Source organism: Meriones unguiculatus, chromosome 4 (assembly GCF_030254825.1).
Source record: "Meriones unguiculatus strain TT.TT164.6M chromosome 4, Bangor_MerUng_6.1, whole genome shotgun sequence".
Classification (NCBI taxonomy): Eukaryota; Metazoa; Chordata; class Mammalia; order Rodentia; family Muridae; genus Meriones; species Meriones unguiculatus.
Window position 1 is genome coordinate 97,020,850 of NC_083352.1, and position 23,415 is coordinate 97,044,264.

The 23,415-nt window shown below is 51.6% G+C and overlaps 1 protein-coding gene across 2 annotated transcripts in view; it reads left to right on the forward strand.

Annotated features, from left to right (window-relative positions):
* Positions 1-23,415, forward strand: part of Svop (SV2 related protein) — a 61,897-nt gene that overhangs the window by 7,352 nt on the left and 31,130 nt on the right. For both annotated transcript variants that reach the window (XM_021634779.2, XM_060382587.1), the window contains exons 2-5: positions 16,152-16,312; positions 17,308-17,393; positions 19,114-19,212; positions 22,292-22,363. In XM_021634779.2, the coding sequence (XP_021490454.1) occupies positions 16,152-16,312; positions 17,308-17,393; positions 19,114-19,212; positions 22,292-22,363 (418 nt within the window). The remainder of the gene's footprint in view (positions 1-16,151; positions 16,313-17,307; positions 17,394-19,113; positions 19,213-22,291; positions 22,364-23,415) is intronic.

Here is a 23,415-nt window from a genome sequence, read left to right on the forward strand (position 1 = left end):
TTTGTTACTACAAATATTTTGCTGTAACTAAAAAATATTTTTTAAAAAGCAGTTTCCCGTTCATCCTTCAAGGATGACATCAAGCTAGGCTTTCCCCTTTCTGTGGTATTTATCACTTGAAAGTTTTATTATTATTGTGTGCACATAATGTGTGCAGGTGCACACATCACATAGCACACGTGGAGCCCGCAGGACACTCTGGATTGAGTCTCTCCTTCCACACTGCCATGGGCTCCAGGGACTAGGTTTGCATCTGCAGCCTTTTGCAGCAAGCCTCCTTACCCACTTGCCAGCCCTCACCTTCCAATAGGCTCATTTATTTTGGCGCTGGCTCTGAACCCAGGGACTTGACCTTGCTGCCTCCTGAGCCATGCCCAGGCCTCACCCTAGCTTCAGTGTCTTTCTTCTCCTCCAGAGACAGGGAGGGGAATCAAGGAGCATCCCAAGTGTGGGGGTAGGGCTGTAGGCTCCGCCCCTCACTGGGTTACTGGGTTCCAGTGTAGAACAGTTTGTGCAGGGTAAAGGATTAAGAAAGCTTTGTGATCAGAGAAAAAAACAAAACCAAAAAAACCTCATCCATTGGCTGAACTATTTTTTTCTGCCAGTTGGGATAAACTCGGTTACGTAGCACTGCTGGGACTCCAACCACCCGGGGAGCCAGACAGATTCATTCATTCATCACTCACTCATTCATTCACTCACTCCTTCATCCATCCATCCATCCATCCATCCATCCATCCATCACAGATTCCTTTTTAAAATTTTTGGTATTTATATTTAGTGTGTGCATGTGTGCATGCGAGAACGTGCACACGCATGTGTGCGCACGCATGTGGAGGTCACAGAACAACTTCAGGAGTCGGTTCCCTCCTTCCGCCCTGTGGGGCTGAGGGACGGAACTCGGGTCATCAGGCCTGGTTGCAGGTTCCTTTCACTCGCTGAGCCATCTCGCTGGCCCAGACTCCTTCCCTCACCCGGGCTCTTCTGTTTGGCCCGTCTCCTTTGACTAAGTCAAGGAAGTTCACTTGCTGACAGAATAACTGTCTTTGAAGAGCCTGATATTGTACGTATTTACGTCACGGAAGTCGTAAAGATGTACACATTGCCCTAGAGAGACCAAGTTCGTCGTGTTCACCTTATGTCATGTGCTTTTGCTTTTTCTCTCATACTTTTGCTAGGATAACAGTAAAAAAAAAAAAAAATCTATTTTTAATCGTCTTCAAGCTTTCCTGAATTTATTCCCACCCCACCCCAATCCAATTCCCACCTCCTCAGCTCTCTGCTTCTCCCAGCCCTTGATAACCACCAGCACATTCCTTTCTCAAGTTGCGTCTCAGATTCCACCTGCTGCTGAGACCTGTGCGTCGTGGCCTCTTTGCGCCGGGCTTATTTCACTGAAAACAGTGTCCCGCTGGTTCCTTCCCCAAGCAAGCACCTTCACCCATCTTGCTGGCTCCTGGTTGTAACCTCTCTCCTGGGCGTAGCTGGTGCCATTTCACATCCTCTGATTGTTCTGGTGTCATTTTTAGAAGTTTGTCTTTTGCTCCCCACCCCCCACCCCCGTGTAGTCCTGAAACTCACTCTGTAGACCAGGCTCACCTCAAATTCTGAGATCTGTCTGTGTCTGACTCCTGAATCCTGGGATTAAAGGCGTGTGCCACCACTGCCAAGCTCTCTTTTCCTCTTTAATCCAGACAGGTTAATAAGATTCCCTTATTTCCAACAAAATTACCTAAGAAAACAACCTAAAAGTAGGAAAGATGATTGGCTTATAATTGCAGAGGTACCAACCCATGGCTCCATGGTTCCGTAGCCTTGGAATAGCCCAGGGCCACTTGGCTCCTTTGCCTTGGGATAGCCCAGGGCCAGTTGGCTCCATTGCCATCATGGTACAGGACTCCCTCTCCCCAGTAGGGCCTCCTGCTCTCTGCCTGACATCATCTGGAGGGTGTCTTTAGACACAGACGCCCCTAACCACAGTCGATATATGGCCTTTGACACAGCTCCCTGCTAGCTCTCCCCTCCCTGAGCCTATCGGATAATTAGGCACTGCGTTCCCGTTCATGTGATAGGGGCCTGCTGTTTAGTGCAAATCGGGCATTCTCGAAGTGCCTGGTTTTAAGCAATTACGGACACCCGTCCTTGGAGCCCCCACCCACTCCGAAAGGTGTATATAGCCTTCGTTCTCGAGAATTAAAGTTGAACTAGCTCCCTGAAGTGGTTCCCGGAGTGTTTGATCTCCTTGCTCACAGCCTCCCAAGCTCTGAGCCTCATCTTCTGCCACCAGCACCCCCTCCAGGGAAGGAGGAAAACCCTGGCCCACGACCTCCCAGAGGCTGGTGAGCGAGCAAGTCTCCAATGTGGGCCTTACCGTGGCGACGCTTGCTGAGCTGTAACAGCAGCATCGCCCCTTGATGTGATTGATGTTTCAGGTGGACCTCACTGCTAGGTGTTTAGCCATGTCCCTGCCCGCTAAATGCCACAGCCTGACCCCCGCCTCCACGTCTCAGCTCTAGTTATGATACTCGACACTGTCTCCCATCATTTCCATGTTCCCGGGATAGCACCTCTACCTTAGACAATGGGTTGCCTAGTCATGGCCTCCGGAACACCTTCAGCTCTCTCCCAGAGCCCCACTCCTGACTTCCACCCCGCCAAATCCTTCATTCCTGCTTCCTCAACAACATCTTCCCTCACCCCAACTGTGCCTTTAGCAGGAGATTCTGAGAGCCAGCAGGGCGAGAACTCAGCCTTACAATTGAGAAAGTCCTTGCTGCACCATCACTGGGTAGATTCGAGAATCCAGCCAGGTGTGGTGGCGCACCCCTTTGATCCTTTGAAAGCCTAGGAATTGGGAGGCAGGGGCAGGAGGGTTCTCTGTGAGTTCAAGGCCAGCCTGGTCCACGTGGTGAGTTTCAGGTCATCCAGGGCCACACAGTGAGAGCTTGCGTTGAAGAAAATAAATAAGTTGCCACAGTGAACCCCCCGGGGGAGCTGTAGCTCTGCCACCCACCTGCCCTGCCTCTCCCCTACCTCTCCATTGATGACCCAGCTGGGAGCCGCTGTTGGGCTTCTTGCTCAGGCAGACCTGGGTTTAAATCTAACCTTCCTGCTAACTTTGTAGGATTCTTGGGCAGGTTGTATTTACTCCCAGGCCTCAGCTTCAGCATCTGTGAAGTGGGGACAGTAAGCAGACACCCCCCTAAATTGCTTCCTCTGGGTGTTTCATCACAGCCACGAGGAATGTCACTGATGAAGGAAACTGTTTCCCGGAAGTGCCCGATGCCGTGCTCCACCTGGCCGGAGGGTCCCGGGGCTTCAGAACTGGTTTGTGGTGGGAATGTGGAAGAGTTGATAGTTCTGGGCTAGGGAGGCCTTAGGACAGGGAAGCAGAGCTTGGTGGGCGATTCTGATAGGAAGCATGGAAGACTGTACAGCAATGGAAACCCCCACTGCAGGGCCAGGCTCGTGTTTGAGCCTTTGGTCTCCAAATCCTGGTGATGTTTTAAGGGATGATGGAGCCTTAAGGCCTGACTGGGGGAACTGAACTTGGGGTGGGCCTTGAGGTTAGAGCCTGACCCTGCTTCTGACCTGTTTCCTTATCTGCCCAGATACAAGTAAGCGTCTGCCCAGCTACCACAGACTGCGTCCCCTACCCAAACCATATCTCCTTCCTCAGGCAATTTGTTGCAGTGAGGAAGATAATGAATACAATTATAAGTTAGTCATCTGTTTTGCAGACATAAGATCATTGCTCATCCATCGATGAGGGGTGACAGGAAAATGCAAATAAAATCCACAGAAAACTAAAATTTCCATTAGCGACAAACTTAAAATTCAGGAGTGGAAGGGACCTTCAAGGGCACAGTATCCAACACCGACAGCGAGTTTCCGGCTCCCGTGGACAAACTCCGAGTCTTACTGAACTTGGAGTCCTTGAGCCACCCTGCCGGGGAGCGAAGCATCTGGGCTGCAGGGAGAGGCAGAGCCAGTGATTAAGCGACTCTCTCTGAATGCTCTTGGCCTTTATAGGGAAACACAGGCCTGTGGGCTAAGAACATTCATGCTGGAGTCTAGCACTTAAGAAGCTGAGGCAGGAGGATCATGAGTTTGAGGCCAGCCTGTCTTTTAAGAAAGTCACAGAGCTGGGTGGGGCTAACGTATTAACTCAGGGGTTAAGGGTGACCTAGCAGAGGCCTAGGCTCAGGTCCCAGTAACCAAGTTGTGTGGCTGTAACTCCAGCTCTGGGAGATCCAACACTCTCTTCCGTCCTATGCACACATGCACGCACGCACAAGTGTACACACACACACACACACACACACACACACACACACACGTAAAGGTCAAATAAATCTTTTAAGAAAAATTTAAAAGGTTTGCGGCACTGAGCCCACATTTGGTCTCATGTGCTGAGCGCTGTCTAAGGTCCTGGCGCAATGACCACCACATACCCTCTAGAGTCCACTTTGCTTGTCAACCAATCGGAACCCCTTAGGGATGAGTTGGTAGCATCAGGGTTGCCTCAGCAATGCATACGTGTTCAAGTATAACCCTTGATCCAGTCACGTGGATGCCCGCCTTTCTCCAAGGCCTCTGCTGCATCTACCACCTCTTCAAACAGCCTTTTAATCCCAGGGATTTTCTGGCTGATAAGGGGCCCTTTTATGCCAGCCTGCAACCTGCCTCTCCCCCCCACTTCTGCCTTATACACCCAAGTAGTGTTCTATTCTTTGGGTCCAGATTGAACAACGGTTTTCTTTCTTATGTCAGAACCTCAGATACTGAAAAAAGCGGTCCCTTCCCTGAGCAACATTTCCCCAGACCACAGCAATCTATGAGCCCTTCAAGGGGGGCTGGAGGGATAGCTCGGCGGCTAAGAACACTGACTGCTCCTCCAGAGGGCTGGGGTTCAATCCCCAGCACCCACATGGCAGCTCATAACTGTCTGTAACTCCAGTTCCAGGGGACTGGCCACTCTCACATGGACCAAACAAACAATGCACAATAAATAAAAATAAATTAAGTCACAGCAGTAAAGGGGGCCTCAGGCTATCTCTGAAGGAGACCAGGCAAGACCAATTGTCAGTGAACTTGGCAGTTCCTGTCGCTTGTATCACAGTTTATAATAGCCCCACTCATCAGTGGCTATCAGAGCCCAGAGGCCCCATTTCCAAACAGCACAGGCAGTTGGGACGAGGCCGAGAGGACCTGTTTGGCAGACACAGTGGTCCTAAAGGGGAGCTCTGACCCTCTACTCCATAGTCTCCTGGTGCCCACACAGCCTCCTTCCAGCCTAGCTTCCTCTCTCACCTGGATTCCACCGACTTTGGACCTGAGAGCCCTGTCACCTGCACCAGGCACCCTCTCCCAGCTGTGATATCATCTTACTATAGTTTTAATTTGGTCCCTGGGGTCACCAGGCTGCCGTGGGGAGGGAGGAATGCTGGGACCGCTTAGCTCATGGCGACAAAGGTATGTGATAGAGACTGTCAACAGCACAGAGTCCAGGAAAGAGAGGGACAGTGACACAGACACATGGACCTGCCCCAGGAGTCTCTCTTCTGCTTGCCTCATGCCAAAGGTTCTTCAGCTTTTCCAAAAGCACCAGCATCTGAGTCCAACCCCATTCCAAACAGGAGCTGTGTGGGGGAGGGGCATCCCCGAGGAAGCCACCTTGGGCTGTCCCTTCCAGAGGGGACGCATCCTCAGACAGCAAACGCTCAGCTGGCGCTGGGTCCTGAAGCAGCTTCGGGTCCTGAAGCAGCTTCGGGGCCTGAGGCCTCCTGCTTCTCGTCACCTCCCTTCTCTGTCTCTCGGTCTGTGGAGCACACCCGCTCCGCCATGACACAAGCAGTATGTGTCCTTTCGACGGGCCTGTTACCCTGTCCACACCTAAATAATAACACACGGGTGGTGCCTGCAAGTCTGTACACGCGTGTGGGGACCAGAGACGACACGACTGCTGTGGCTCAGCCACCACCCTCTCTTCCCCGAGACAGGGTCTCTCACTGGCCGGGACCTTGTCAAGTAGGTTAGAGTGGCTGCCCCAGGGGGACCCTGTCTCTGGCTCCCCAGAGCTGGATTACAAGCGTGTTTTTAAAAGCGGGTTTAGGAGCTGGACCGTGGACCCCCTCCTACTCCCCAGGGAACACTTCAGCCATCTCTGAGGTGTCCCTGAGAGAGAGGGACTCCGGTGGCCTCACCGCTACAGGGTTGAGAACTATGTGCCCTTCGTCCCACTCTGTGGCCAGCTCTGAGCACACCGCAGGACCTGGCTCAGCAGCAACTGAAGTTCACCAGGCTTTTCAAGACACGGTCCTCCCAGCGACGCCTTCGGTCCCCATGGCAACCCTGAGGGGTGGCCACTACCATCTCCGCTTCGTCGCCATGACTCCGACTCAGAGCGGTGAAGCAACCCACCCAGGGTCACACAGCTCCTGCCAAGGGCGAGTCAAGGCCAAGACAGTCTGTGGAGGCACTGCGGGTTCTCTTCTGAGGTGAACCCCTCTGTCTGCAGGACGCTAAACGCCTCCCTGTGATGATGGCTGATCAATTCGAGCTTCGTTTTGCCGCCTGGACTCGGGGAAGGAGGCCCAGAGAGGTGCTTCCTTGAGGTGCTCTCTCCTCAAGCTCTTCCCTTCCTGAAGTAGCACGCTGAGACAAACAAATGTCTCTGGCTATTTTGGTAAATTTTAAGCTATATATATATATATATACATATATAATATGTATTTAAATGCCAAGAAATCCAAGCAGCAGGAGCCTGCCTGTGTTGAGGTCCCCCGTATACTCAGCATATGCCGCTGCTGTTTGATTTTTCTTTCACATCCCCCTCCTCAGGAAACCTCGGCTCACACAGTTGATAAACAGGGTTTTTTGTTGTTGTTGTTTTTGAGCCCAGCAGATTTGAAATCTAGCCTGGCTGGCTCAGTCTAACTTAAGAGCAAAGATCCCTTTTTCATATCCGAAGACAAGTCCTGACAACCAAAGTTGCTTCTTGGAGGCCGTCTGGGAGGAACTGTGTGCGGAGCCTGCAGACAGGGGTCCTTCCCGCTCATCAGGGGCTGTTCACCCTCACATTGGCCCCACCAGCCCGTCGCCGCCATTACACTGGCAAAATCGGCATGTGCAGTACAAAGAGAACCCCACACTCGGCGCTCAGAAAACATACAGAACAAAAGCCATCTTTCGGTAAACGAGCCCAGTTTAAAAATGCCAGAAATCAACGAGTCCAAAAGGAAAAGAAAACGGTTGTCTTTCTCCCCTCAGGAGCGCCCGTTCCCCTCCAGCCCTCCACCTCAGGGCAATGCCTCTTGTTAAGCTACCAACGCTGATTCAGCAGGGCGGAGCCAAGACTTGACTTTCTTCTTTTAGGGGGTGCTGGAGCTGGAACCCACGACCTATGCTAATGCTCCGTACTCACCAACCACTGCTCCGTGAGTCCGGCAGGCTGGCACACACCTGCAATCCAAGGCAGCAGAGGCCTGAGGCAGAAGCACCATGAGTTCAAAGCTAGCCTCAACTACTTAAGGAGATTGGGCCTCAAAACACAGAAGAGTAAACAGCAAAACAAACATCAAGCCCCCACCCCCACGCGCACTCCGAATCCCTCCTTCTTCCGGTCCCGGGGAACCACCACTCTGCGTTTTCCCTCTCGAGTGGCTGTTCTGGGTGCCCTCAGAAGGAGCATCGTGAACTGCTTCGTCCCGTGTCTAACTTGTTCTCCCAGTGTAATACTTTTAAGCATTTTAAGATTTTTTTAAGTCTCAAAAAGCAAAACAAAACACAAAGATTTTTAAGATTTTACTCTGGCGGTGGTGATGCATACCTTTAATCCACTAACTTGGGAGGCCAAGGCGGGCAGATCCCAGTCTAGAGAGCAGGTTCCAGGACAGCCAGAGCTACATAGAGCGACCCTGTCTTGAACCACCACCACCCCAAAAAAAAATATTTCAAAGATTTTTCTAAGTTGCAACATGTTAGAATTTGCTTCCTTTTTAAGGCTGTATAATATTCCTTGTATGGATGTACCGCAGTTTATCTGTTCACCTACAAATGCACACTTGGGTTGTTTTCACCTTTGACTAGGGAGATGGCACATTGTGATACACTTTACTTTCTTAAGATTTATTTTATTTTATGTGTGTGAGTGTGTTGCCTGCACATATGTCTGTTTGCCACATGCATGCCTGGTACCTGAGGAAATGGTGAACTTCCATGTAGGTGCTGGGCACTGAGCCTGGGTCCTTCCATGTAGGTGCTGGGCACTGAGCCTGGGTCCTTTGCAAGAACATCAAGAGCTTTTAACCACTGAGCCAACTCTTCTATGATACACATTCTTTTTTTTTAATTTAATTTTAATTTAATTTTATGTGCATTAGTGTGAAGGTGTCAGATCCCTTGGAACTTCAGTTACAGATAGTTATGAGCTGCCATGTGGGTGATGGGATTTGAACCCGGGTCCCCCGAAAGAGCAGTCGGCACTCTTAACCTCTGAGCCAGCTCTCCAGCCCCCACATACACATTCTTAAGTGGACATTCCATACATAGATGATAAGTCCCTCCCCTCCCGAAGGACGTTTCTAATTTTAGATAAACACAAGCAAAACTGCCAACGGCATGCTGTCCCAGAAGACACACACCTGGGAAGGTAAACTCCGAAGATGGCTGAAGCAAGCCGAGGGCAGTCACTTGCTGGGCGTCGTGGGGTGTGTGAGCTGCCAGGCCCTCAGGCCACAGTGTCTCCCTCTGCAAAATGGGGGTAGTGAGGGTGAAGATTGAACAACCCTGGGCCCGACACCTGACAAGTCTTTATGGGTCCACATCACAGTCATCACAGCAGCCGTGGCTTGTACACGTGTGGATCCCCGTGATGAGCCGCCATCAGAATGGCTCCATGCCGTCAAGAGTCCCCAAAAGTTTCTGGCCGATGTTCCTCACAGAAGTAGGGAGCCACTGACAGTCCTTAAGGGGGAAGATGTGCGAGGAGCTATCAGGCCCCAAAATCCAGATTCAGGGGTGGTCTGCTGATCTTCCCTTGATCTCTGAAAGTGAGCTGGTTAATAAATACGGATGTAGACATATTTAAAAGGTTCCCTTTCCTCCCTGGAGTGGTCAGCTGTAACTGTCAACTCGACACCGCCTCTGGGAAGACCCAGCCCACTGTGGGCGGCACCATTCTCTACTCATCCACCGTGTGCGCATGCACACCCAGACGGTGCGGATAGATTGGTTTTGTCTTTTGACATAGGGTCTCACTGTTTTGTCCAGGTTGTCCTGCCTCAGCCTCTAGAATAGCCGGCCCTCGGGGTACACACCAGCGCCAGGCTCTGTGATGTGGGTCTGCTCTCAGGGCTGGGTGACGGGGGCTGGTAGGTCTGCCCATTTCTCACCCACCTTTATGATGCCAGAAGCATCCTTTGGCCCAGTGTAGTCGTCAGCATTTGTCACATAAATGAACAAATGCACTCCAGTTGTGTCCATGCAGTGTAAGAGTTGAGATTTTAGGTGGACTGTGTTTGTTTCAGAAAAATATAGCACAACATTCATTGTTTTAGCTGTTTTAAAATGCGCCACTCAGAGGCATTTAAGGTATCACAAAGCATTACTGCTCTCACCCCATATGGAAGCCTGGTCTCCAACTAGGAAGTCACTCCCTGTTGCTTGGCAACTGCCTGGCTCCTGGCAACCAGCAAACTGCCCTTCTGTTTCTCCAGATACCCCAGTTCTGGGCATGTTATATGGGAGCCAGACTCATAGGCCTCTTGCAACTGGCTTCATCTCAGGGGAAAGCTTCCATCTTATAGTGCCGGGCTGTGGCACACTGGCTTCTGAACACTCAGGAATTTCCAGGGCCTGTTGTTGAACCATTGGTAGCTTGGCCATCCATCACGGGCCCACTTGCTCCACCGGTGCCGACAAACGGTCCAATCAAGACGGGATTAGTGAGAGCCAGTTTTCAGTTTGGTGCTGGCTCTGTGGCCGCTATCCACAGCGCCAGAGTCATCCCACAAACACACACTCTTAGCCAGAACTGGCTCTTTCTGGCAGGTGCCTCTCAAGAGCAGCATGCGTCCTCCTCTCTCAGCCGCGTCCCTGTCAGAGGCAGTTTATCGCCTCTCCTTTCTTCATAATGGACACCTGACGTCCAGCTGCATGGGACACTACAGCTCCAGACTGATGGGGCACTGGTCAGAGTCCTTGGTCGCCTAGGTTGAGGGCGAACAGTAGACAGATGCTCAGCCTCAGGCTCCCTGGCAGACTTGCTTCATGGTGAGGGGCCCGGGAGTGACAGAAACTCCTGTCTGATTCCAAGAAGCTCCCAAGAACTTTGAAATGAAGATTCTCAGCCCCCAGGGGAGACCTGTGGGCCCGGGCATCTACGTTGTAAACAGCTTTGGGGGTTCTGCCCCTGTACCGTGGTGGCAGACTGGAGAGGCCAGTAGGCCGGGACTGAGCTGTTCTTGGATTCTGGCTCTAGGGCACGCCATTCGCTGTGTCCAGGTAGCCGGCCCACTCCACTCAGCTCAGCACAGGCCTCACGCTCATTTGCACGCCTGTAGATACTCAGGGTGACACTGACCAGGGGCCAAGTGGCTTCAACCAAGGGCTGTGATTGCAAAGAAAGCCATGCTGGAGGCTCAGCACCTTCGACCTGAGTGACCCAGGGCAAGGCCCTCCCAGCACCTCACTCACATCCGGGAACTAGGACCTAACTCATAGGTTGGTCGACAGGGTAATGGGGGGGGGGGGGCTTTTCTAAAACTTAAGAGTGGTCAGAGGCTGGGGAGCGTGGCCTGGTCTGTGAAGTGCTCTCGGAGGACTCGAGTTCGAGCCCCTGCACCCGAATCCCATATACCGTGCACCTGTCATCCCACTGCCAGCACGCAAACACCTGGAGCGCCCAGTCCGCCATGAACCTGAGTCAGTGAGAGATCATCACCAACAAAGAAGTGGAAGGGCTGGAGAGGTGTCTCAGGGGCTAAGAGCTGCTCTTCCAGAGGATCTGGCTCCCAGCACCCACACGGCGGCTAACAACCATCTGTAACTTCAGCTTCAAGGGCTCTGACGCCCTCTTCTGACCCCCACAGGCACTGCATGCACGTGACACAGCTGTACATGCAGGCAAAACATCCACATATAAAAAGTAAAAATGAATTCTCAAAAAGACACTAAAAACAATGATAATGTAGAAAGCAATACAGGACATCTGACGCTGACCTCTGCTCTCCACATGCTCGCACATGCATGTGTGCACACATGTGAACATGTACGCATGCAACACTACACATACCATACACACTTGCATGTGCACACACTCACATACAACACACACACACACACACACACACACACACACACACGCCAGCTCCTGGCCGTTAGCAAGCTCTGATTTATCACTAGCTATGTGACTCGGTGCTGACTCTGGCGTGCTATTAACAAGAGCTCTTCATGTTTGCGCTGTGCCTCAGAATTACCTTATTCATGGGGGACACAGGCCCTCTTCCTGCCCAGCAGTGCTGGCTGCTCAGAGGATCCCTCCCATAAAGGACCATCCATGGCCAGAGGCAGCCCTCCAGCCTGGAGGTGACGGCCTTTGAAACGGAGGTGGCGTAGCCAAAGACCGGCCTGTTCTTAGGCCCACACACCTGGACGGGGACCATCCATGCTGCAGCCTCCCTAGGGGCCTGCTGGAGTCCTGACTTCCTGTTCTCCCATCTCCTGCTGTCTCCCAGTCCCCCGTTGCAGTGGTGTTCTCTGAAGAGCGCTTTCTCAGTAAATCACTGGCCCAGAAATCCACTTTGCATTCTTTCCAGAAATGGGAAAGTCCACCTCAGAATTCACACGGAGACTCAGAGGACACCAGAAAAGCCTCGTGGGTCCTGATAGCAAAACTAAGTTTTTTTTAAAAAAATAATTTTAAAAAATAGTTGCTACAAAGCCATGTGGATTGAACTGGGTGGCGCTTGCCTCAGCAGGGTTCAACGAACTACAAAGCCAGGGGCAGCCCTGGAAACAGATGGATTTCAACAAGGGCGAGCGACGGCCTGATGGAGAAGGGCCAGCGGAACAAAGTCAGCCCTAAACCCACACCAGCTACAAAAATCAGCTCCAAGGGCATCAGAGACAAAATGCGTGAGCCTTCAGATGCCGGCTCAGTGGGAAAAGGTGCCGGCTGCCAAGCTGAGGACCTGAGTTCAATTTTAGGGACCCACACAGAGTTTCCTGACCTCCAAAGCTCTGCTGAAGTATGCATATATGTGCATACACGCGCGCACACACACACACACACTAAATAAACAGATCGCTTTATGACCTGGGGACCAGAGGTCACTGTTATGGACATGACAAAGGCACAAACAATAGAAGTAAAACCAGATGTTAGGCCACACCAACATGAAAACCTTCCTTGTGCCTAACGATCACATTCACACAGAGAAGCCAGTCAGGACCCACGAAAATGTTTGCAAATTGGACAGTTGGTAAGAGCCTGGCCCCCAGAATGCTGACCACAAGTCAGGTGTGCTGACCCAGGCTGTGAATCCCGGCACAGCACAGGCTGAGGCAGGAGTTTGAGGCCAGCACAGGCAGTGTGGAGAAAATCAGAAAAACGTACACTTAATTTAAAGCATGTTGCTTCAAAGTTGACGTCCAAAGAGGCCTCGTAAGCTCAATGCACGCAAAGGAGAGGCCGGCGAGGCTTTGGCCCAGCCGGAAGAGGCTCCTGCCACCGTCCCGACAGCCAGGTCTGATGCTCAGGTCCCACATGGTAAGAGCACTGTGCACATGAGTACACCCACACAGGTGCAGTTTTAAATTTAACAAACACATATGTTTAAGCATTTGTAAATGAAAGCCGCAGCGAGCTCCCGCCACAGCACACAGTTGTCTGTGTCCAGACTGATGGGAATGAGCAATGATTGGCAGGTACTCGAAGAAACAGGAACCCGTGGGTTGTGCAAGTCACTCCGGCAGTTCCTCAAAACTTTAAGCATTCATCAGTTTTTACTGAAAGAAGTAAAGTCGAGGGCTCATGCAGAAATCTGTACAGCCGCGTTTGCCGAAGCTCTCTTCACCACGAACAAAAGACAGAAGCAACCTAAGTCTCCTTCAGCTGGTGAACAGACAGGCTGTGGTACATCCACACAACGGAATATTATTCAGCCATTACCAAGGAGTCTCCACTTGGGCTTGGTAGCGGTTCTGGCCAGTAACCTTAGACATTCAGAAGCCGAACCAAGGATCACAAGTTCAAGGCTAGCCCTGGCTGTTGAGTGAGTTTAAAGCTAGCCTGGGTATCTTGGTGACAAAACTTTGACAATTTTAAAAGTGAAAGGAGTGTGATGGGAGTGTCTCAGTGATACAGTGTTTGTCTTTTGTGCACAAGGCCCCAGATTAAACTCTCAGGATTGAGAAGAAAGGAAACCCAGGAATAAAGCTCTGATTCACTTATGTGAGCTCTCTAGAGCAGTGGAGGTCACGGAGACAGGAGAATGCCAACTTCTGGGTGCTGGGTGCAGGAAGACAGAGTCTGAGATGTAAAGATGAAGCAGGTTCAGAGATGCGAGCATATTTTGTATGTTAAATTGCTGAGGGCGGCCAGGGCTATGTTATGGGTATTTGATATTATCAAAAACAATACAGTGGGAGGAGGAGGAGAAGAAGAAGAAATGATGCTCCCATTCCAGGCTGTGCTGGAAAACTCAACCCCGTCATTATAGCCCGTGTTTAGAGATGTGAGCAGCCACCAGAGGGGGTGACGAAAGGCCCCCTTGTCAGAGTGTCTCCGGGGTTAAAGTGAATAACGAGGCACATGTGATTGAGGGGGAGTCACCCGAGAAAACATGTGGGAACAAGCCTGCAGCATCAACTGAATGGTACTCCAGGGTTGACAGCACCTCATGACTCAGCCTGAGGGAAGTGATGGGTGGAAAGGAGGAAGGGGATTTCTGTGTAATTCTCTACTCTTGAAGTAGTGCTGCCCAAAGCATTTTCCACAAAGGTTTGGAGTACATGGGAGCTATGGACAGACCTGGGGGAAGAGAGAGAGAGAAGGATGGGGGGGGTGCTTCTGGTGTGGTTGGAATAGGAGCCAGACAGAGCTAGGATGCAACCCTAGTTCTATGCCTCTGGAGCTCCGTGTCCATGTGTATGGCACATGACTTCAGGGCCTCGTTTTTTCTCGTCTGTAAAATGGTGGTAACAGCAACCTCACAGAGCTTCTGTGTAAGCTAAGCATGCAGAAAATGCCAGCCAGGCCGCCCCGCAAAGCACACTGGTCCCACGCTATTCAATGGAATGCAGGAGACAGACACATTAGCCGCAGGCTTCAAACTTGGCCACCCCACCTTGGCCCCTTTCCCAGCGTAGTATGGCTAAGGATGCAGATTCTGGCGGTCCTCACCTCACTGTGATCGGGCACATGTGAATTCTAGAAGCTTCCCAAGCAGGGCAGCTTCCCTGTGCTTCTGAAACAAACACGTGCCATGCCAGGGCACTGCGGGTCTCCGAGGGTCCACGGAATAATCCAAGAGCTGAATACAACCGGATGCTCAGTTGGGAAAGCACTCACCTAGCGGGGGTGAGGCCCTGGACTTGAGTCTCAGCATAGATGGAGTGTGGTGGTGTCTGTCCACCATTCCAGTGCTCAGAGGCTGGGGGATCTGAAGTTCAGAGTCATCCTCAGCTGTACGGCGAATTCAGGGCCAGCCTGGGCTCCGTGAGGCCATCTCAATGCTAATAATAATAGTGGCAATTTGTACTGAGCTTGCCCACCCCTTCTGCCTTTTTAAACCAAGGGTTCATGTTGCTCTCCAGTTGCTCACACAGACACTCTGCTGTTTGTGATTTCAAAGTCACAGAAACGAACCTCTTGCACTGGGCAGCTCTCTCCCCCAGAGCTGGGAGGCAGAACACACTTGTCCGCCTGAGCTGCCACCTCAGATCTGGGGTGACAGATAGCAGGGGTCCTGTGTTTGGAGGGGGGAAGGTTGTAGGCAGACAGTTTGCTCTGTCCTGAGTCTCAGATAAAGAAACAGCCTTTCAAAGATGCTGTGTCTCCTAAGAGATGAGAAACAGCTTAGTTTGGAGCAGGAGTGGTGATGTGCAGCTGTGAAGCATCGTGGAGGCTGAAGGGTGTGTGCGTGTATGTGTGTGTGTGTGTGCATGCATTTGACACAGTGATATATAGATGAGAGAAAAAAAGAGAGAGAGAGAGAATCTGGAGTTCAAGGCCAGTCTGAGCTACATAGTGAGACCCTGTCTTTATTTAAGAAAACAAAGGAGGAAGGAAGAAAAAAATGGAGGGAGAGATGGAGGGAGGAAGGAAAGAAATAAGGGAGGAACAGAAGGAGGGAGAAATGGAGGGTGGGAAGGACTCATGGTTTGAGGAATGAGTGGCACAATGCGGGGGTCTGTGGAGTCTCAGAGCCAGACAAATGGGCAAAGTGGGGAGTGAGGAGAAGCAGAGGCACGTGGAGATGAGAGCACAGCCTCAGGGCTGGAGGTCACTTAGAGGAGATTGAGGTCAGGACACAGAACCTCCAGGAATGTGGCTTTTAGTGTGAATTCGCACAATTTAAAGTTTCAGGTGGTCACTTTAAATCAAAACAAAAGCAAAACCAAGAACTTCTCTGCATTAGCCCGTGTGACCCGGTCGTTATCCCTGTCACAGAGAGATGGGTCTAAAGACCCAAACAAGTGGCCCTACACACCACTCAGTGACACTCTAGGACACATATGACAATGGACCCACCCACAAGGCTAGGTCACCTCGCCACTGTTTGGGTAAACACACACTGTGATGTTTCCACAGCTAGAAAATGGCCAACAGACGCATTCTGGGAAAAATAAAGAGCAATGTGAGAGCCTGCATCAAAACAGAACGCAGGCCTAGAACAAAGGCTTAGTCATGCACACACAAACACGGCGCAGAGCCCAACTGTCCAACTGTCAACTGATCAGTAACTCCCAATACCCTCCCCCGCATTTCCCCACCCAACCAAATCCAACATAGATGCCAGGCTTACCTGCCCAGCGCTCTAGATGGTGAGAAAACGCCCTCTGTCTCTCTCGGGAGGGAAAACTGCAGCAAAGCCATTTGCAGGGGGCTCTGGCCATCTTTATCTCATATTTGCCTCCTTCTCTAGGGTGGTGAAATTCCGCCGCACAGGAGAGAGCGCAAGGTCAGAGGACGACACAGCTTCTGGGGAGCATGATGTCCAGATCGAGGGGGTCCGAGTGGGCCTAGAAGCAGTTGAGCTGGATGATGGGGCAGCTGTGCCCAAGGAGTTTGCCAATCCCACCGATGGTAAGAAAGCCCGGCGGCTCAGGCATTGGCCTGGTACCCAGGTTGCCTGCCGAGGTGGTGATCTTAAAAAGGTCTTGTGAGGGGATGGTTAGGAAGGCACAGTGCCGCGGGGTGACACTGGAGGTGTAGCCTGGGACGACAAGGCTTACTTCAGGAGGTACGATTACATCACAATCCCTGCCAGTTGCATCACTGCACACTTGGCTGAGAAGGGCAGCCACAGTGCTGCTGGTGACAATGGTGATCACGGTGATCACACAGATGATGGTGAAGAGGGTGATTATGGTCATGATCATAATGTTGATGTTGGTGCTGATGGGGATTAAGGAGGTGGTGATGGCAATGATGATGATGGGTGATGATGGTGATTATGATGCTGTAACAATGGTGATTATGGTGATGATTATGATGTTGATGGTGGTGATTATGGTGGCGGTGGCGATGATGGTGATGACTATGGTGATGATGGTGGTGGTGATGACAACAATGGTATTTATGGTGATGATTATGATTTTGATGGTGGTGATAGTGATTATGATTTGGCAATTATAGGGATGATGGTAGTGGTGGTATTGACGACAGTGACAGTAAAGATGATGGTAGTGAGAGTGATAATGATGATGATGGTGGTTATGATGATAATAATAGTAGTGACAGTTGTGATGGTGGTGGAGATGATGGTGATGATGGTGGTGGTGGTGATGATGATGGTGATAGTGGTGGAGATGATGGTGGTGATGGTGATGGTGATGGTGGAGGTGGAGATGAGGGTGATGATGGAGATGATGGTGGTGGTGGTGGTAATGATGGTGGGGGGTGGAGATGAGGATGATGATGGAGATGATGGTGGTGATGTGATGATAGTGGTTGTGATGTTAGTTCTTCTAGCAGTGCATGGTTCAGTGAATCAGCCTGCCTCAGAACAACCCCAGATGCCACACTCATACAAATACAAGATGTGCTGACCCCTCATCTCCCCCTCTTTTTCCTTTTAGACACTTTCATGGTGGAAGACGCGGTGGAAGCCATTGGGTTTGGAAGATTTCAGTGGAAGCTCTCTGTTCTCACTGGCTTGGCTTGGGTAAATATCTGGGCGCAGTGTCTCATACACCCCGAGGTTCCCCTGCTGCTCAGCTGGAGGCCACAGCCACAGGACAGCACAGTTCTCTCCACACACAGCTTCTGCCGGGAGGCCAGTCAGCAAAGCTGATGTGTGGTGATGGCCCAGGTGCATGCTGGGAGGAAGTTGGACATGGTTGGCCATCATCCCCAGGAAGCATCCAGCCATGGAAGTGAATCTCCCTGGGGACTCGGGGTGACTGTGACCTGATGGCTTTGGGTTCATATTCCTGCCCAGGGAAAGAGACACAGTCAACATCTGCCATGTAGGCTGGGTATGTAATTCCATGTTTGCCTAGATGTGTGCAAGGCCCTGGGCTCCACCCCAGGACTGCAAAAGGTAAAATAAAGAATGCCTTGCAATTCGAGGTGTTCACAACCCCTTGCAAAGGAGCCTTAAAGCCCCTTAAAGAGCTATGGCACAAAGCACATCGTGTCTTTAATCCAGCTGCTTCTCGAGGCTGAGGCAAGAGGTGATCTAAGCCCATGTTTTCCAAAACAGACCATCAGTTTATCTGCCATTTCTCTCACTAATTAGAAACAGACCTTTCCTGGGCTCCACACTCCCAATGGCCTGTCTGTTTTGAACTTTCCACTGTTCTGTCTAGTCATAAAGTAGGATCAAGACATTTAGTACCTGGGGCTCCTTAATATATGCTAATATATTCAAACAGTGTGTTAATTAAATATGCAGATGATTCTTCACAAACACATGACTTACCAACCGAAGAGAAAGGAGTAATTGCACTGAAGACAAAGGGCCACACTGTCCTGCGTCTTTGGAAACGTGTGCTCAGATTTTAGATGCAAGAGCCTTTCCCACTGCATCTGGGGGAGTGTCTGTATTTATTACTACATTGTGTGTGTGTGCGTGTGTGTGTGTGTGTGTATGTGTGTGTGTGTGTGTGAGCCAACGGTGGACATGTGTGTGTGGCCAGAGAACAACTTGCAGGGATAGGAGCGGGTTTGTTCTTTCTATATCTAGATCCTGGGGATCAATGGCCTCAGGCTTGACAGCAGGGCTGAACTCACTGAGCTCTCCCTGCCCAAGGGCCTGTACTTTTTAAAATAGGAGGAAACGATGCTGTGTGTGGTGATACATGTCTGTGATCCCGGTGTTTGGGAGGTGGAGACAAGAAGATGGATGGTTTGGGCCAGGCGCACGCACACGAACACACAAATAAAGAAACAAACAGATCAGTAAGTGCAATTTAAAAAAAAAAAAAACATGACTGCAGACGTGGCTCAGTGGTTAAGAGCACTGGCTGCTCATCCGGAGGACCCAGGTTCAGTTCCTACAATTCCCAGCTCCCATGTGGCGGCTCACAACTGCCTATAAGTCCAGTCCCAGGGGAGCCCACATCCTCTTCTGACCTCCACGGGCCTGGCATGTACATGGTACATAGACAGTGCATGCAGACAAAACACCCATACACATAAGAGAAATAAACACAGAATTTAAAAATAAAATTGGAACACAAAGAGACACATAGGGTGTGGGGAAACATACCAAGCCCATCAGCTGTCACACCTGTCCCTGTGTAAGAGGTCACTGGTTGAACCCCAGAGGCTTCCCATGAGGCTATCGGGCCGGGTGCCAGCAGGAAACAGAAAGGTTGGCCGCCTTTTCCGAAGTCAGGGCTGGGCGCATGCCTGCCTCACAGTGTCCCTTCCTCCCGCAGATGGCCGATGCCATGGAGATGATGATCCTGAGCATCCTGGCACCTCAGCTGCACTGCGAGTGGCGACTGCCCAGCTGGCAGGTGGCGCTGCTGACTTCGGTAGGTGAGCTGGCAGCTCCCGGATCCCCGTGTCCTGTGGGATGTTGCTCCTCTCCTGCTGCCCGGCTCTGCAGAAAAGAGCCAAGCCATCCTGGCTTGCTTCCTACTGGTGTCATGAACACGTGACCTAAAGCAACTTGGGGAGGAAAGGGTTTATCTTATATCTCCGCATTGCACTTTATCACTGAGGGAGAGCAGGGCAGGAACTCAACTCGGGGAAACTGGAGGCAGGAGCTGAAGCAGAGGCTGTAGAAGATCGCAGCTTACTCTCTTGTTCCTCATGATTTGCTCAGTTTACCTTCTTATGGCACCCAGGATCACCTGGCGGGGATCACCCACAGGGAGCCGGTCCTCCCAAGCGCCATAACCACCAATCAAGAAAATGTACTACAAAGCTAGGTGGTGGTGGCACACGCTAATCCCAGCACTCAGGAGGCAGAGATGGGAATGGGAATGTCTGTGAGTTCGAGGCCAGCCTGGTCTACAGAACTAGTTCCAGGACAGCCAGAGCTACACAAAGAAACTCTGTCTTAAAAAACAAAAAACAAAAATAAAATAAAATGAAGAAGAAAGAAGGAGAAAGGAAGGAAGGAAGGAAGGAGGGAGGAAGGGACGGAGGGAGGGAGGGAGGGAGGGAGGGAGGGAGGGAGGGAGGGAGGGAGGGAGGAAAGAAGGAAGGAAGGAAGCAAAGAAAGAAAAGGTATCGCAGGTTCACCCACAGGTCAACCTGGCGAAGACATTTTCTCAACTGAGATTCCCTCTCCTGAACTGACCGTAGCTGCGTCAGGCTGACATAAAAAGAGCCAGCCACCATCCCTGGGCGGAAACGCTAATGTCAGCTTCCCTTAGCGCCCCTTCCTCTGTGACATACCCCAACAGGCTAGCAGCCAGCGTCACCCACCCGGTGCGCTAGCTCCTTGGGGCCCTCAGGAAATCTGGAGCACACCAGTGTATCATGTTCTCCGTACAAGCCAGCTGCACACAGGAGGCGCCGTCCCTTCTCCCAGGAGGGAGGTGTGGAGGCTGGGCACACGGCCCCTAGCAGGTAGTAGATGTTCAGTAAACAGGAAGTGGTGTTCTCTCTGGAGCGAGGCACTGGAAGAGAGTGAGGCAGCACCCTCCATTTTTGCTCTGGAGGGGATGGAAGGGCTGAGAGAGAGAGGGCAGCAACCACGATCACAACAACAAAGGGTGTGAGCCATGTTGGATACAGCACACACACAGCCACTGGTCTCCCTGCTGTGACTGTAACCCCGATAGGGAGCAACTTAAGGGAGACAGGGTTGAAGTGGTTGATGGTCTGAGGAGACACCGTCCAGCCTGTCTGTGGGCAAGGCACACAAAGGAGGGGTGCCAGGCAGCTGGTCATGTGGCGCTCCCCGTCAGGAGGCAGAGAGAGACAATGGCCGGCGCCCAGATCTCCCCTCTTGTTCCTTCTGGCTCAGGGATGTGCCACCTGTATTTAGGATAGGTCTTCCCTCCCCCAGCTCAGTGTAGAGACCTTCACAGCCGCGCCCACAGGCTCGTCTCCTTGGTGATTCTAGACCTGTCAACCTGGCAACCAACAGCAACCACCACGGCACAGCGTCTGTTGTGCCCTTTAACCTTCGTGCTAGAAAGGCTCCTCGTGGTGGGAAACGGAGCACAGGAAGAGCTAGCCACTCGCTCCAGGCCACGCAGCCCAGCTGTGGCCAGGAACAGTTGGCTAATTAGTGGTGGATCCCAGAACACCGTGGGTTTGATCCTTACTGCAGCTTTGGCTGACTGGAAGCACTATCTAAGGCAGCGAGTGGCTGATGTGAGCAATGAGGTCACAGCTCAGTGGGAGTCAGGAACAGCACACACTCCTACATTTTTGTGATTGAGGAGCAGTCTTGAGTGAAAAATGATGGGGGCTGAGTGAGAGAGAGAGAGAGAGAGAGAGAGAGAGAGAGAGAGAGAGAGACTCTTTCCCTCTTTCCTCACCCTGGGGAGGAACACACGCCTGTTTTTTCTTGCTGGTCTCTCTTAAGAGGTGGTCGGCTCATAACCAAGACTTAGAAGACCATTGACGGGCCAGGTCCAGTGCAGAGCGGATTTGCTTTGTTGTTTCTTTAACCCTCTCTGTCCTGTAGAGGCACTTTTCTAAGGTTCTGCCATTCCTCTCATTTTTTGTGAGGAGGGAAGCCAAGGATGGGAGAAGTCAGGAAGAAGGCTTGAATAGAGAAAAGAAAGAAGAGAGAGAGGAGAAGAGGAAGGGGAAGGCAGCAGGAAGAAAATAAGGAGGAGGAAGAAGGGGAAAAAGAGAAAAAAGAGGGAGGGGAGGAGGAGAAGAGAGGAGAAGGAGAAGGGGAAGCTAGGAGAGAGAAGCTGTGCATATAACTGCACACATGAAAACTGTGACCAGAGGATTCCAAGTCCAAGACCAGCTGGGGGTATATAGTCCAAGCCTGTAGCAAAAACAAAACCACAAATTTACTCCCGGCACTCAGGGCACAGAAGCAGGTGGATTCCTGGGAGTTTGAGGCCAGCCTGGTCTACAGAATGAATTCCAAGGCAGCCAGGGCTACAGAGAGAGGCCATGTCAGAAGAAGAAGAAGAAGAAGAGGGGGGGGAGGAGGAGGAGGAGGAGGAGGAGGAGGAGGAGGAAAACCAACCTCTGCCTTCTGGGTGCTATGCCTACCATCCCTGTAATCCTGCTGTCCCAGCACTGGTAGAGATCCAGGTCCTGAGCCATCATGCCCATCCAGTCACTTAACAGCTGTGGGAGCCCGGCCATGGGCCTTTCCTTTACTGAATCTCGGCCCCCTCATCTGAAAAATGGGGGCACCAATGGCTCGCCCAGGTCCGATGTGATTGTTGGGGACCCTGTCCACAGGTGGGTGTGGTGTTGGTACCCACCTGTAATCCTACCTCACAAGAAGCCAGGGCAGGAGGACTGAGAGTTTGAAGCCAGCCTGGATTACACCAACTGACTGTCTTAAAACGAAAGGAACCATGTCTGTTCAGTAGCTCTTTGGAGGGGTGGGGGTGACGTCAGAGGCTGGTGGCCTTTCCCCTCTGTCCTTGCTGCTAATAGAAACTGTCTGTCCTCCCCCAGGTGGTCTTCATCGGCATGATGTCCAGTTCCACGCTCTGGGGAAACATCTCGGACCAGTACGGCAGGAAAACAGTAAGGCCCCTCTTCTAAACGCTCGTGCGCAATGCGTTCCAGCCATCATGGTGGCACGGCAGCACAGGGCAGTCTCCCAAGCTTTAGCAGGGGCGGGGTGTGGCTGTGCAGATGCCAATTTGCACCTCTTAGATGACACCAGCTTTATTATCCTAGGACAGCAGCCTTCCCAACACTGGGGCCCTTTCACACAGTCCCTCATGACGTGGTGACCCCCAACCATAAAATGATTTTCATTGCTACTTCACACCCGCAATTTTGGTACTGTTATGAACCATAACGAAAATATTTTTGGAGACAGAGGTTTGCCAAAAGGGTTGTGACCCACAGGTTGAGAACGTCTGTCCTAGAGGAATGGGTCCTGCCACAATCTGCAGGCAGGCACGTTTCCTGGCCTGCCTTCCACACCCACTGCCCTGCTGGGATGGCTGCCTGGCTTCACTGTTTGTGATAGGCGTGGGGGTACACATCTGTAATCCTAGCATCCCAGGGGCCGGGGCAGGAGGATTGTGATGAACATGAGGTCAGTCTGGGCTACGGAGAGAGAGAGCTCCTATCTCAAGTGAAACAAAACACCATTGGTTCTGGCCCGTTCAGTGTCTGGATCTGTTTTACTGATGTGAAGTGGCTTTACGAACAGGAGGGAGGGGATGGGCGGCTGGCATCCCGCTGGGCTCCAGACACCGCTGTCCCTTGGTGCCTCCAAGGCTTGGAAGAGTGCTTCCCTTTTTACTTGATATTAGACTCAGACTGCACTCGGGTCTCTGATGCTCTCTGGGCGTGAAGCCAGTCTCCTCCCATCCAGAACCTTCACCCGGAAGAGCTCTATCTGTACCGTCATCGTGGTGTACAGCTCTGCCCTCTCTGACCGTATTTCCATTCCTTCTCGGACTCTCTACGTCAACCTGAGATTTCTCGAGGCAGAGTGGCACAGGGATGGTGTGAGTCAGGTGACCTGAGGGTCATTCCTGACCCATGTGACCTCATTTGTGTAAGTGGACTGAAGTCTCCTATCAGTGGCCATCGTGGCAGGGAGAAATGGCAGCAGACAG